At 38.1% G+C, this 15458-nt stretch overlaps 1 protein-coding gene across 2 annotated transcripts in view; it reads left to right on the plus strand.

Annotated features, from left to right (window-relative positions):
* Window positions 1-15458, plus strand: part of FAF1 (Fas associated factor 1) — a 499974-nt gene that overhangs the window by 128736 nt on the left and 355780 nt on the right. For both annotated transcript variants that reach the window (XM_027537300.1, XM_027537301.1), the window contains exon 3: window positions 2427-2473. In XM_027537300.1, coding sequence (XP_027393101.1) covers window positions 2427-2473 — 47 coding nt within the window. The remainder of the gene's footprint in view (window positions 1-2426; window positions 2474-15458) is intronic.

Genomic DNA, 15458 nt, shown 5'->3' on the forward strand with positions numbered 1-15458 from the left:
AGCTGAGCAGCGAAGAATTGATGCTTTTGAACTGTGGTGTTGGAGAAGACTCTTGAGAGTCCATTGGACTGCAAGGAGACCAATCAGTCCATTCTAAAGGAGATCAGTCCTGGGTGTTCTTTGGAAGGACTGATGCTAAAGCTGAAACTCCAGTACTTTGGCCACCTCATGCAAAGAGTTGACCCATTGGAAAAGACACTGATGCTGGGCTCTGATGCTGGGAGGGATTGGGGGCAGGAGGAGAAGGGGACGACAGAGGATGAGATGGCTGGATGGTATCACCGACTCGATGGACATGAGTTTGAGTGAACTCCAGGAGTTGGTGATGGGACAGGGAGGCCTGGTGTGCTGCAGTTCATGGGGTCGCAAAGAGTTGGACATGACTGAGTGACTGAACTGAACTGGACTGATACTGGACTGATTTCATATTTTTTTATTTTGTCTAATCCCTCTTTATTTTATCTTTGTTGTCCTCTATATGACATATACCTACTCTTTCCCCTCTTTTCTAACCCTTCCATTTTTATTGTTTTGTTTTTGGTTTTATCTTTCTCTTCTCTTTTTCCTACATGTATGAATTCCCCAAGATTCTGTTTGTCTCACTTCTCTTCACCAAAGAAGAAAGAGAGGGAGGGAATTAAAATATTTCCAAAGCTGCTTTTTATCTGCCTTTAAATAGATGTTTTACTTAATCTAGCTCTGATTTTTAATTAAAAAAAAGTAATTTTAAAATTACTTTTTGTCTCCTTTTGGATATTACCAGAACTTCTCATGGTAAGATTAATTGTTGAATGGATTTTTTTCCATGCTAGAAGCCAGGATGATTAAGTTTCAGTCAGACAGGCAATAGGAAAAAGGGCATTCCAAGCAGATATAGTATCTTAAAAGGCGTTTAAGAAACAAAAAGGCAAGTCCACTTTGACTGAAGATATAGTATTTACTCATATAGATGAGGAAACTGTGGCTCAAGGAAGTTCAGTGAATGGAGAATATATACTAAGGTCATCAAAGCAATAAGTGGGGGAATCTAGATTCAAACTTTGGACTTTATAAATCCTTAGTGTTCTTTCCATTATACCTTGGCATTCTCTAGTGAAAATTTGAACAAAATCTTTCCAGACTCTGGTATTTTGTTTCTTTTCCAACATCACAGAACATTCCCTTGCCACTTTCTGTTTTTTAACAAAGAAGATATTTGTATATGGAACCATTGCTGTCAACAGAAAAGGGATAATTGACCTGGCACCAGGAAGAGGTGCTTCTATTGAATTTGTGGCTTTCAAAACTGATTTTAGGGTTTGCTTGACTCAAAGGATTTATGAGCCTCCAGAGTTGTCAGGGTTCTATGGTATCCACTATCTATATTAATCTGTGGATTTCTTTGACTTTTGCCTGTGGAGCATTAAAACTTTGAAAATTCATAGCAAGTGTCTTATACTCTACATTGTTCCTATTCAACCGTATAATTTTGTAAACTTGACCTACCTCTGGCAAGTATTTAAACTAATGTTTCACAAAATATACAAACTCCTTTTTGCAATTGATCTCCACACAGCTGATTAAACATCAGAGTGTTTATCTGCATTTTGATGTGGACGTGTGGGAAAGGGGAGGGAAGAAGTCGTTATGATGCAAAAGCAGAGTTGGAAGAATCATTTTTTTTTTTCCTTCAGAGAATCTTCTCTATTACCCTGTAATGATCTGCCCACAATCTAGGATGTAACAACCTGTTTGCTTAGTAGTCTTTAAAAATGTCCATATCATGTCACATTTGTGCTCTTAAGTAACTGGTGACTTGTTAGCTTAGAGACCAATTTCAGAAATGTTTTATGTAAGGAGACTTCCCTGGTGATGCTCCTGCTCCTTTTGTAACCTGATATAATTGTGGTGTGTTTATCAGACACCTTATGCCCCTACATTTTTTCCTTCTGATTGTTCTTTTCGTTAGGAATAATGACTGTAACATAACACAATGAATTTAATTCCTGAGCTAATTTAAAAATTCTTATTGGCATTTTTCATTTGTGATTCTATATCTTTCTCCTCTCAATCTGAGGAAGGAAATAATATTAAGAGGTAACTTTTAAGGTACTTAAATTTTACTTGGTCTAACATCCTTAAACATCCTTCATCTTGTGGGTGTTTTGCTTGAATGAGGACTGTGGAATTCAGCTTTTATGACTCAAGATTTGAAAGTATTATATGCCAAATGCATTTTTAAAAATCCTCTAAAATACAGTTTTATTATGGAGATGTATAAAAAATATTTAATAGAAAAATTTTTTTATCACTGAGGAAACACCTAGTATTTTGTTTAAATTTTCGAAGTATACTTATTTTCTTTTATAGTGTTTTCCATCCCACTACACTCCACCCCTGAGCATTTTTCTGTTTCCTTAAATGTCTTCTCTGTTTTTTGTTTACAGGCAGCTATTAATGGTGTAATACCCCAGGAAAATGGCATTCTGCAAAGGTATGTTATAAGATGATGAGAATTTAAAGCAAAAAAGAGATAGTGGTTAATTTTTTTTTTCACTTTTTCATAGAGCATTTGATCTTTGGTGTATAAAGTTATTGATACAGTTGTTCTTCTTTCCAGACATTTGATTAATTACATTAATTTCTAAAAGTCTCTAGTGTTTAACTGTGTAATGTTATTTCAGACTGAGTGATACCATTTTTAAAGATGATTTTATTTTATTTTTAGGAAAACTTTTCAAGATCATCTTCTAATTCATAAGATGGAAGGAATTGAATCTTTCAAGCTATTAGTAGTGAGAAAATCAGACATGGCTCAGTAACTCCAGAGCATGGTTATCATTTAACTATACAGGCTTTATCTCCAACCTTACTAATTCTTTTTTTTTTCCTTCTCTTTGGTTTCTAAATTAAATTTTTGTTAATTTGCAACAATTTGAGCAAGTCCTTAATGAAACTTCCCAGAGCTTTGAACTATTTTGCCTGAAGTATCCACTGTAAAACATGTGGAATAGTCTTTGTGGTTTTGTGTCATTGCCAAAAGGTAAAATTGGAAGATGATGCCAAGAGAGCTATAGTAGTTACAAAATAATTCCTTAAATTAAAAATAAATTCATAACTTTCTTTTCTTAAAATGGGAGACTGCTTATGGATTAAGAGAGCACATTATAAAGTCATAGGAGGCAAACCATTCTCCCTTCCAAGTATAGTTTAATTACTTGATTCCCTCTACCCCTCCTCTCTCCTTGCAGTTCAAACTTTGGCTTGAATTTTGGTGGCTGGGATTTCTAAGTCACTGAAGCATGATCTGCTAAGTGCAGATGAGGCAAACAGAAACAGCAGACTAGGAATGAGGTTGTTTTGGAGAGGAAGGAAAGTGCTGTTGCAAAAACATCAAAAAATTCACCATGAACTGCAAAATGTGCTGTACTTTATAGGAAACTGAATATATTTAGAAAGGAAGAAAAATTCTGTTTGATACCTGTACCACCCTTTGTGATTAATAGTTTTTAGGTCAAAGCAGTGATAAACAGACCTATTCCCCACTCTCTCTTTTTTTGGAAGACTATCAGAATTTCATCCAGAGTAAATGTGGCTGATTTCCACAGTCTGTACCAAATTTTTGTTTGTTGGTTTGTTCAGTTTTTTTTTTTTTTTAAGTTCACAAGCATTCAGTTCTATTGAAACCCTTGTCTAGAAAGCAAACCAGATGATTATAAGAGCTTCCTTCAAGATTATTTTTTCCCCTTGGTTTAGAAAGTTTTAGACTGCTAAATATGGCTCCAGTTTTATTCTTGAGTAAATGTTATGTCACATTTTGTGCCAAAATTTTTGCTTGCTAAACCCTTGTGGATTCAGCTGCTAGATTCTGAGTACATATTGGATATATCTTATAATTAATAGTATTTGCTAGAGGTGAACTATAGAAATTCCCTCATCCCTGGAAACATCCCAACTTCCTGTCACAGAAGATACTTTTTGCTTAATATATTTTATAGCTAGAAATTCAGTACTGAATTGATTTCTAATAAAGTTACTGTAATATTTGGGGTTTAATGTTCATCAGAGCGGGTTTTCTTTTGTTTGCTTGTTAAAGGAATGAATCATAGGTCCATAGAAGAAAGTAATAGTTTTCAACTATTTTCCTTCCTAACTTTGTTCTTTAGTTTTCAAATCACTGTGGATTTGACAGAACTGAAAATTCTTCTTGTAGTCTGCTGACCAGAGGTAATGAAAGAGGGCTCTTTGTACTTTCTCATGGATTTAACACTGAAAGTATAAGATACAGTGCTAGGAATGGTATATGTAGGCAGTTTAAAAGAATCTTTGTTTTGTGTGTTTGAATTTTATAATAAGTTGACGATAGTCTGTGAAAACAACTACCTCAATTTGTCAGTTTATACCTCAACAGAGAGAAGAGTTACCAAGAAGAGAGTTGTTGTTGTTTGATATGTAAATTATTTGGTGGAAAAGAACCTAATCTCTGTACTTTATAGTTTTTCTTGAAATCAGATGTTCACATTTGTTCAAAAGTGGAATTTTTTTTTTTTTATGTACCCGTAAGTTCAAGGCAAAGAAACTTTTTTTTTTTAATGCTTAAGGTATTTTGCTATGTAATTGATATGATTTTCTTTATTAATGCCCATTAAAACCCTTAAGAAGTAAATGCTCATATTTCGTAGATGAGGAAACTCAAGATTAGAGAATTTATAGGTTCATTGAAGGCCACAAGTGTAGTAGGTGGTGAGGTCTGGATTTTCTCATTTTAAAAACCATGCTCTTTATTTTATACCAATCTGGCCTCTTGAAGGTCAGTAATCTAGTCATGTCATAACTTTTAAGATTTTTTTCCTTGGGGTAAAGAAGTTAGAATTTAATGCATGTATATAGCATCTTTCTTCTAGAGCTTTGTTTTTACAGTCATTATTTCAGTTATAAGCAAGTAAACGCAGGTATTTTTATGTCTCATTTTAAAGGAGAGAGAATAAGCCATGAGTGATTTGACTCAGATAATACAGCATGATGTTGATGGAGTCAGGAATATAAGCAAGTCTTCTGCCTCATCCTCCAAGGCTTATTTAACTACATAATACATTGCTAATACAGCATATGCTTGCTTATAACTAAAATCATAACTGTAAAAGCAAAGCTGTAGAAGAAAGATGCTATATACATGCATTAAATTTTGCCTTCTTATCCCAAGGGAAAAAAATCTTAAAAGTTATGACTAGATTAATAACTTCAAGAGGACAGAGTGGTATAAAAGAAAAAGCATGATTTTAAAATGAAAAAATCCAGACCTCACCACCTATTACATTTGTGGCATTTGGTGAATCTAGAAATTCTCTAATCTTGAGTTTCCTCATCTATATGAGTATTTCTTTCTTAAGTGTTTTAATGGGATTTAATAAAACAATATCAATTACCTAACACAATACCTTAAGCATTAAAAAAAAAAGTTTCTTAAGTGTCCTTAACTTACGGGTACATTATAAAAAAGAAAATTTCTACTTTTGAAATCATGTAAAGAGGCAGCAAGAATACACAGAAGAACTATACAAAAAAGATCTCAGTGACCCAGATAACCATGATGGTGTGATCACTCACCTAGAGCCAGACATCCTGGAGTGCAAAGTCAAGTGGGCCTTAGTTAGCATCACTGCGAACAAAACTAGTGGAGGTGATGGAATTCCAGATGAGCTATTTCATATTCTAAAAGATGATGCTGTATAAATGCTGCACTCAATATGCCAGCAAATTTGGAAAATTCAGCAGTGCCCACAGGGTTGGAAAAGGTCTGTTTTCATTCCAATCCCAAAGAAAGGTAATGCCAAAGAGTGTTCAAAGTACCGCACAATTGTACACATCTCACACGCCAGCAAAGTAATACTCAAAATTCTTCAAGAGAGGCTTTAACAATATGTGAACCAAGAACTTCCAGGTGTTCTAGCTGGATTTAGAAAAGGCAGCAGAACCAGAGATCAAATTGCCAACATCTGATGGATCATAGAAAAAAACAAGAGAATTTCAGAAAAACACATACTTCTGCTTCATTGACTATGCCAAAGCCTTAGACTGTGTGGATCACAATAAACTGTGGAAAATTTTTCAAGAGATGGGAATACCAGACCACCCTACCTGCCTCCTGAGAAATCTGTATGTTGGTCCAAGCAACAGTTAGAACCAGACATGGAACAACGGACTGGTTCCAAATTGGGAAAGGAGTACATCAAGGCTGTATATTGTCACCCTGCTTATATGCAGAGTACATCATGTGAAATGCCGGGCTGGATGAAGCACAAGCTGGAATCAAGATTGCTGGAAGAAATATCAATCACCTCAGATATGCAGATGACACCACCCTTATGGCAGAAAGTGAAGAAGAACTAAAGAGCCTCTTGATGAAAGTGAAAGAGAGTGAAAAAGCTGGCTTAAAATTCAACATTCAGAAAACTGAGATCATGGCATCCAGTCCCATCACTTCATGGCAAACAGATGGGGAAACAATGGAAACAGTGACAGAGTTTATTTTCTTTGGCTTCAAAATCACTGCAGATGGTGACTGCAGCCATGAAATTAAAAAACGCTTGCTCCTTGGAAGAAAAGCTATGACCAACCTAGACAGCATTTTAAAAAGCAGAGACATGACTTTGCCAACAAAGGGCCATCTAGTCAAAGCTGTGGTTTTTCCAGTAGTTGTGTATGGATGTGAGAGTTGGACCATAAAGAAAGCTGAGTGCCAAAGATGGATGCTTTTGAACTGTGATGTTGGAGACAACTCTTGAGATTCCCTTGGACTGCAAGGAGATCAAACCAGTCAATCCTAAAGGAAATCAGTCCCGAATATTCATTGGAAGGATGATGCTGAAGCTGAAACTCCAATCTTTTGGCCAACTGATGAAAAGAACCGACTCATTGGAAAAGACCCTGATTCTCGGAAAGATTGAAGGCAGGAGAAGGAGATGGTAGAGGATGAGATGGTTGCATGGCATCACTGACTCAATGAACATGAGTTTGAGCAGGCTCTGGGAGTTGGTGAAGGACAGGGAAGCCTGGCGTGCTGCAGTCCATGGGGTCAGAAAGAGCTGGACTCGACTAGCGGCTGAACTGAACTGAATAAAGTTTGTAACTAATGCAATCAGAATCTATGATGTTTATTCATAAACATCAAATATATACATGTATATTTAACCCTTCTTGGTAAAATATTTTATTTATTCAGGATATTGTTCAGCACCTTTAAAAAATTATTTTTGGAGATAGTTATTGTTAGAAAGATGCACTAATGAATTACTTGTGTTTTTGGCCAGTATATGTTATGTTTTCTAAAAATTTTTTGAATTAATACTGTGTAATTTTGCTCATTGACTGAATGGTGTTTATCAACTATTTTATGTTGTGATCCACACATATGTACTGTATGTGTCTTTGTTTATTAATTTATTGAGGAAGCCTAGAGAAGAGAGGTTTGTTTTCACATCTTGAGCATTATTATAAATAACTTTCAGAATAGGTAGATACTGAAGTTTTCTAATTTAGAAAATGTCCATTTGGGCTAATTAGTTTCTGTTTATTGTCTTTCTGATGTCCATTTAAAAAATCTGGCTTTTTTTTTTAAAAGACATTTATCTTTAAGGCACATTGTATTTATTTATCTTGTACCTAGAGGTTTTACCAAGGGGTTAACTTTTCAAAATGGAAATAACAAGGTTAGAGTCTCTGTTTGCTTTGCTTTGTTCACTGTCTTTCCTGGACCTGTGTGGTTTGTAGAGGAAAGTTGAATAAGGATAAAAACAACACTTTAGTTGAAGTTTAGATCTAAAATAGTTTTCTCCATAGAGTTTCCCTTACCACTCAGTGTGTTTGTGTGTGTATATATTTTTTTTCTTTTTCTTTTAAATTTTTGGTTAACTAGAATAGTGAGAAGGTCAGATTATAGGATTGAAGTCTTCATAGGTGAAAATTTTTTAAATATATTTTTTGAGTCAACAGTTTTGGATACCTTTGCACTCTTTGGATGCTATTGAACATTAGTCACAACTGATAAGAGTATTCATTAACTGGACCTCTTTTCCTCTGTCTCTCTCTCTTTTTCTAATTGCTAGTAAGAAACTCTAATATAAATTCATTATGTTTTGTCGATCTTGAAATAGAATAATTATAGCTAATAAGAAAATTTTAAAGTGATAACTTAAAAAAAAATCCTTTGTGACCAACAAAGCCTGCTTTGATTAGAAATATTAAACTCTGTCCTTGAGTTAGGGTTTGGTAAGAGAAAAGCAGCACACTAGGAATTTCAAATCTAAGGGTCTTTCATGTAGTGCATAGTTATACAGATGTGGTGTAGGTTGAAAGAGCCAAAAAGGGATACTTAAAACAATCTGGATGTAACGACTGCAGGAAACAAATGCACCACTAGGCCCAGATGGGGTGTGTTCTACTGGTGAATAAGGAAGGGAGCCTAGGGCCAGAGAAAACTTAAAGCTGTGGCGTCCTCTGAGAAGAGTGGGCAGAGCTGGGACTGTATGGGCCAGATCCGTGGAACCCACTCCAGAGAGCTTGCTCTAGGACAGGTTGCCCAGAAGAACCCCCTATTGACCACTGAAGGGCACAAAGTCATTCTTTGTACTGGAGGGAAAAGAAAGATTTTGGGAGAGGTTGAAGTTAGCAGAATTTTGGAGCTCAGAGGAAGAACCCTAGGAACTTAGCACCAGACATGAGAAAGAAATCTTGCTCAGCTGATACTGATATTTCTGCCAGTATGCAGAGGTTTGTTTTGAAGTATTGAAAGAAAATAGAAGCTAACATGAGTGATTGACTCTGAAACAAAGTGGGTGCCATTGATGGTGCTGTCACTGCTAGGATAGTGTTGATAGGTTCAGTGTGTAAACTCTAAGAACAGAATTTTGTGTGTGTACACACATGTTGTTACTGTCCTTGTTTCTGTTTACTGGCCATACAGCCATGGTTTGTTCTTCCACTGTTTTCTGTCAGTCAGTACCTCAAATAGTCAAGGTTCTCTACTTGGTGGGACATCTCAAACATTCATTCTTGAAGAGTTAGTATCCTCAGTGGACTTTTGAAGAAAATTGGTTATGCTGCTGCTGCTGCTAAGTCGATTCACTTGTTTCCAACTCTGTGCAACCCCATAGACGGCAGCCCATCAGGCTCCCCCGTCCCTGGGATTCTCCAGGCAAGAACACTGGAGTGGGTTGTCAGTTCCTTCTCCAATGCGTGAAAGTGAAAAGTGAAAGTGAAGTTCCTCAGCTGTGTCTCACTCTTAGCGACCCCATGGACTGCAGCCCGCCAGGCTCCTCCATCCATGGGATTTTCCAGGCAAGAGTACTGGAGTGGGGTGCCATTGCCTTCTCTGCTTAACTTTGGGTATACCCTAGAAAATAGCCCATTGCATGTAGCAACAGTCTTGATTTTTTTCCCTTGATTATCAGGAGATATCAGCTAGTATCTCCTCCTTTGTTGGCTGATTCAGTAACTTGAGGAGTATAATAACATGGCCAATTGGCATTCTCAAATTCTAACACAGTGGAAGTACTGTGGAAACATTACGTCCTGTGATCTCTGAACCACCAGATCCCAAAGTTGCAGGAAGCAAAAATTTGGTAAGTTATTAGGCATAATAAGTTAATACCACCACTTAATTCTCATACTCATTTTTTCCCCCTGGCAGTGAGACGTATCACGATGTTTTGGTCCTTAATGTAAAGCATATACCATCCTTTAAACTTTGAGAACTGCTTCCGTGGCGGCTCAGGAGGTAAAGAAGCCGCCTGCGGGGCAGGCGACCTGAGTTTGATCCCTGGGTTGGGAAGATCCCCTGGAGAAGGAAATGGCTACCCACTCCTGTTTTCTTGCCTGGGGAATCCCATGGACAGAGGAGCCTTGTGGGCTACAGTCCATAGGGTTGCAAAGAGTCAGACACAACTGAGCAACTGACACACAAACTATACCCAATCTGTGCCATAACTATCTTCAACCATTCCACTGTTAAATAGCTAGCTGCTTCTGGGTAATGGTATACATCAGTGATACCAGTGCTGAACTTCTGTTACTATGAAATGAGTTCCTTGGTTAGAACCAGTGTTGGATGGAAAGCCATAGATCAATGAGGCATTCCTTAAATCCATGAATGGTGGTGCTGGCAGAAGCATTGCTGTCCGAGAAGTCAACTATGTATCCAGAAAAGTGTCTTTTTAGATAGGAACAGATGACTGACTGCCCCCTCCATGGTAGAAATGATCCATTACCAGACTCCTGTGAATGGGGTTGTATTGAGGGTTCCATATTGGTCTCTCTTGTTTGCCGTTTAGGCAGTCTGTAGATTCCCTAGCCAGATGCAGACTTGTTGAGGGTAAGTTGATATTGTTGTGCCTAACCTCCACTCCTATTGGCATGGCCAGATTATACCTTAAAGTATTGAATAGTCCTGGGGTACAAATGAATAAAGCTCACTGACATCAGCAGAACAATGCCATTTTATCTGTATTGAGAGTCCCCCCTCCTTTTTTTTTTGTTTTTTTAACTGGATAGCTTCTCTGTGGCTCAGTTGGTAAAGAATCCGCCTGCAATGCAGGACACAGGGGTTTGATCCCTGGGTTGGAAAGATCCTCGGGAGAAGGCAATGGCTACCCACTCCAGTATTCTGGCCTGGAAAGTTCCATGGACTAGTATCTGGGATTGCAAAGAGTCGGACACGACTAAGTGACTTTTACTTTCAGTTTCCTAGACAGCAGTCACCCAATAACATATTTTCACATTTTGTGTCCACACTAAATGATCCATTTCCATTCCTCTTCCTCAGACTCTTGTGTGAGTCAGTTTTCTTTTTATGTTTTCCAAGTTCTGATCAGCTGACCAATTCATTAACAACTTCATGTGATTCAGTATAGATTTGTATCTCAAGTTATTTCTCCGTCTAAATGAAGTGATCACCCTGTGTTACAACCTTAAGTTCTCCTCACTCTCACTACTGTCTTTTTTAAAAATTTCATTTAGTTATTTATTTTTGGCTGTGCTGCATCTTTGTTGCTGTGTGCTAGTTGCTTTCTCTAGTTGCTGTGAGTAGGGCTACTTTCGTTGTAGTGTGTGGGCTTCTCATTGTGATGGCTTCTCTTGTTGGGGAGCATGGGCTCTAGTCTCACAGGCTTCAGTAGTTGTAGCACATGAGCTCAGTAGTTGTGGTACTTGGGCTTAGTTGCTCCAAGGCATGTGGGATCTTCCTTGACCAGGACAGAACCTGTGTCCCCTGCATAGGCAGGCAGGCAGATTCATTACCACTGGACCACCAGGGAAGTCATTCAGGGATATCTTTGATTAGGGTTGTAATGATGTTTCAGCAGTCTATTTTTGGTTGGTACTGGCATATTAGACATAATCATTTTTTACTTTCCCAGTCCAAATTTTTTCTTTCTCAGTTAGCTTAGATATCTCTTAGGCATTGATGGGAGTACAAGGGACAGCAACCAGCTTCTGACCCTGGACCCTGAAACTTCAACAAGGTGAAGGGCCCTGCATTTTTGTGGTGTGTATCTCCTAATGTCTAGCACGCCAGTGTATCTTACCAAAGCATCAAAATGCTTGCTGCTTTTGCTCTTCAGGGCCAGTCTGCATTGTCATCACTATAATGTTTTGTGGAATACCTGGGTAATCAAGATCTGCCCAGGCTAGATTATTATGACAAAGAGCAAGAGAGTTGATTTAATCTTCAGGAAAAGACAGTGAGGGCATATTGTTTACCCTGCTGAGAGGAAGCAAAATGCTTGTCATGGTGCTTGCAAATTAAAACAAAAAGTGTATGCAAGAGTTGTTCTTCCTGTTCTCTCCTCCTACCTAATATCCCTGATTTCATGGATCAGGAAGTCAATAGGAGCTATCTATCGGGATCTGGGGAAAAAACTGCAGAGTAGGTTGAAGAGAGTAAATGAACCTTGTGTGATTAGATTAGGCCAAAACTTCATTTACCACTGTAATCTTCCATTTTTATATTCCCAGGAGAATTAGTATTAGAGTTAGCATCTAGTAATCTCCTAAAGATCTAGATTTTCCTTTAATCAGTACACAAACCCTTAGTAAATAGCTACAGGTCTCTTAGGGGAATTCTTAGAGGAAATTTTACAATACTTACGGTGGCTTTCTTGCATTGTCTTTAGGGGACTAAGGACTTGACCCTCCAGTGTAGATATTATGGAAGTTAGGATCTAGGTTGCCAGATCTAGGTTTCTACTGTTTATAGATCAGTAATTTTAGTCAACTGACTTTCAATTTTGTTTCTTAGAAGTGCCACATTCAATGAAGTACTATTAAAGATTTCTGCAGGTTGAAATCTTCTTATTCTTACGTTTCATCCATGATGTCTATTAACATCATTGCTTCCACCTTTTTCTTGTTGAACTCTGCTCTGTGACCTCTGCACTGTGGGATCCCATCATGCCTATTAGGGAATCTTTTTCAGTGGTGTCATTAGCCCTGGAACACCTGTCTTATTCCCTACCCACAGAAGACAGCTACTACAGAGTTTTTCAAGGATGTAGATTTCCTTCCTAATGTGTTTTTTCAATGCTTTAGTGCAGTATTCTCTGGGACCTCATGGATAATGTCATGGGATGATGTGTATATATTCAGGTTCTACATGATTAATTAACTCCAGCATTCATGTTTTTTTAAGCATCTTTATTTCTTCTACATTTTGCCAGGAAAGTTTGGGCATTTCATCCTCATTAAATGTAGACTCATTTGGGATTTAAGTTTCCTTCAGTCAACAAGAAAACTATTAGAGGTTCTTACAGCTGCTTAAGCAAACATATTATATTTGGCCCTATCCAAACTCTTTTTGTCAAACTCACTTCAAACTTATTTCCACAACTATTCCCTATGATTTTGCTGATATAATTTATCAAAATCTTATAATTACTTTTGGATATAAGCTATCTTTTCTCAGTTAATATGTTGTACTTGTTTTTGTGGAGCATGCCTACATCCGACTTTCTAAGTAGTAAGGAATGGTGGAGGTAGGTTTTAAGAATAGGCATCAACTTTCAAGGGAACTGTCTCAGGTAATAGTATTAATAGTTTTTAAGCAAGAGACTAGTCTTCTTAACCATGAGGAGGAGCTATTTCTGCTTACAAAAGAGGCTCAGAGAGACTCAAGGGGTTCACAGTTCTAACCTTTATCTGAATCCACTCAGGTATCTGCATTTCCTGGGCTTCCCTGGTGGCTCAGCTGGTCAAGAATCCACCTGCTATGTGGTAGACCTGGGTTTGATCCCTGGGTTGGGATGATCCCCTGGAGAATGAAACAGCTACCCACTGCAGTATTCTGGCCTGGAGAATACAGTCCCCTATACGACCCCTGGAGAAGGCAATGGCAACCCACTCCAGTACTCTTGCCTGGGGAGTCCCATGGGCAGGGGAGCCTGGTGGGCTGCAGACCATGGGGTCGCTAAGAGTTGGACACGACTGAGCAATTTCACTTTCACTTTTCACTTTTCACTTTCATGCATTGGAGAAGGAAATGGCAACCCACTCCAGTACTCTTGCCTGGAGAATCCCAGGGACGGGCGAGCCTGGTGGGCTGCTGTCTATGGGGTCGAATAGAGTCAGACACGACTGAAGCGACTTAGCAGCAGCAGCAGCATACGACCCCTATTCGGTCCATGAGATTGCAAAGAGTCAGACATGACTGAGCGACTTTCACTTTCATCCCCATTCCACATCTTAGGGCCTCACTCCTTCCACAACAGTGCCTTAACTTTCACAAGAGAGATTTAAAAAGCATGTATATTCAACTTTCACTATAGCTATGCAAGCTGAAAACTTAAATTCTGAGTCTGATTTTTAGGAGAATCATACCTTTGATTACAAGAGATAAGAAACTTGTTTAAAAGTGCCACTTCAGAAACTCTGTAACATTCTTAACATGAATGAATGGAATGTTAAAACTCCCTAGTGTGTCATTCTGTTCTGTAAGCTCTCCTTTGGAGTGAGAAGCAGTCTGCTCATAGTTCTTGTTATCATTATTACCACCATAATGGTCAGGTCAGATCATCATTTGGTTCCTTCAGGCACTTGTTTCAATAGTGATAGTTAATCATTATGCCAGTGCATGGCTTGGGTCACTAATATCGCATTTTCCGTTGGCAAGGAGCTAAGCAGTGCATTGAAGGTCAAGACCATAATCAAGGCAGTTCCTGAATCCTCTGTTTCCTGGGACACCTTCGTTATCAAGAAAATGAAACCACACTCTAGGGTATTTTTAACAGAGGTATTCAGACGGTGAAGAATCCGCCTGCAATGCAGGAGACCCAGCTTCGATCTGTGGGTCAGAAAGATCCCCTGGAGAATGAATGACTGCCCACTTCAGAATTCTTTCCTGGAGAATCCCATGAATTCAGAATCCAAGAATGCTGTATTTTTGCCTGGAGAATCCCACGAGCCTGGTGGGCTACAGTCCATGGGGTTTCAAAGAATCGGACACGACTGAGTGACTAAGCACACAGTGTAGGATCAGTTAAACGGGTTTGGAGGACTAAAAGAGCAAAAAAGTAAAACTGAAGTAACAGGTATAATCATTGCTTCAGGAAGTTACCACTTGAAGGTGTAAGAAATTAACAGAACTTTAAATTTCAGATGGGCTCTTTGGAATGGAGGATCAGACTTCTGTGGGATGTTTATTGTCTAGCCATTAACTGGTATCTCAGGGGGAATGACAAGAAGCTGATTGTAGGAATGCTGAAAAAAAGCGCGCGACTGAAAGCTGCAGGGTGATGCTAATGGAAATGCATGTAAACAGGAAGAAGGAAATCTTTCTTGCCCTGCTCCTAGTTACTAAGTTCTATCTAGTACCTCTATTTGACAAAGTCTATCAGGAAACCTTAAAGAAAAAATATAATTTTGCAGAAATCTTAGCTCCTAAATTACAGAAGACTATACAGGGGTGAATTTGGAATTAAGAAACAATAAGTCAGTGACTAAGCTACTGTTTTTCTTAGGTTCTGAGACATTGTGACAACATTTAGATACCTGAAGTGTTGCACAGATTCTGTTCTTAGATATTAGAAACTCACTTTGGATTCCAGCAGTGACATTCTTCCTGCTTGGGACATTTTCTCTGTTCTCATGTCTTCCTTCCCACATTACTTTCCTTGACTGTAACAACTGGGAGAATGGATAGGTTTATGTCTTTGAATCAGCGATTACTTGAGTGCCTGAACTCAGTTAAGATCTAACCTAGTCATGTTAAGACTTTTTGACAGTGACCTACAGTGAGAAATATTTGGAATCCAAAACACATATTACAAATATGTCCCAGAATCAAAAGTTTTTTGAAACAATACTTAGTTCTAACTATTAAACATACTGATAATTTCTATTCTATTCTGTTCTCTTCTACTCTATTCTTAGTCTTATCCTAATTCTATTCTTTAAAATATGAAGTAAATATAAATATTTTCTCCTTAATTGTA

Source organism: Bos indicus x Bos taurus, chromosome 3 (genome assembly GCF_003369695.1).
Source record: "Bos indicus x Bos taurus breed Angus x Brahman F1 hybrid chromosome 3, Bos_hybrid_MaternalHap_v2.0, whole genome shotgun sequence".
In the NCBI taxonomy this organism is placed as follows: Eukaryota; Metazoa; Chordata; class Mammalia; order Artiodactyla; family Bovidae; genus Bos; species Bos indicus x Bos taurus.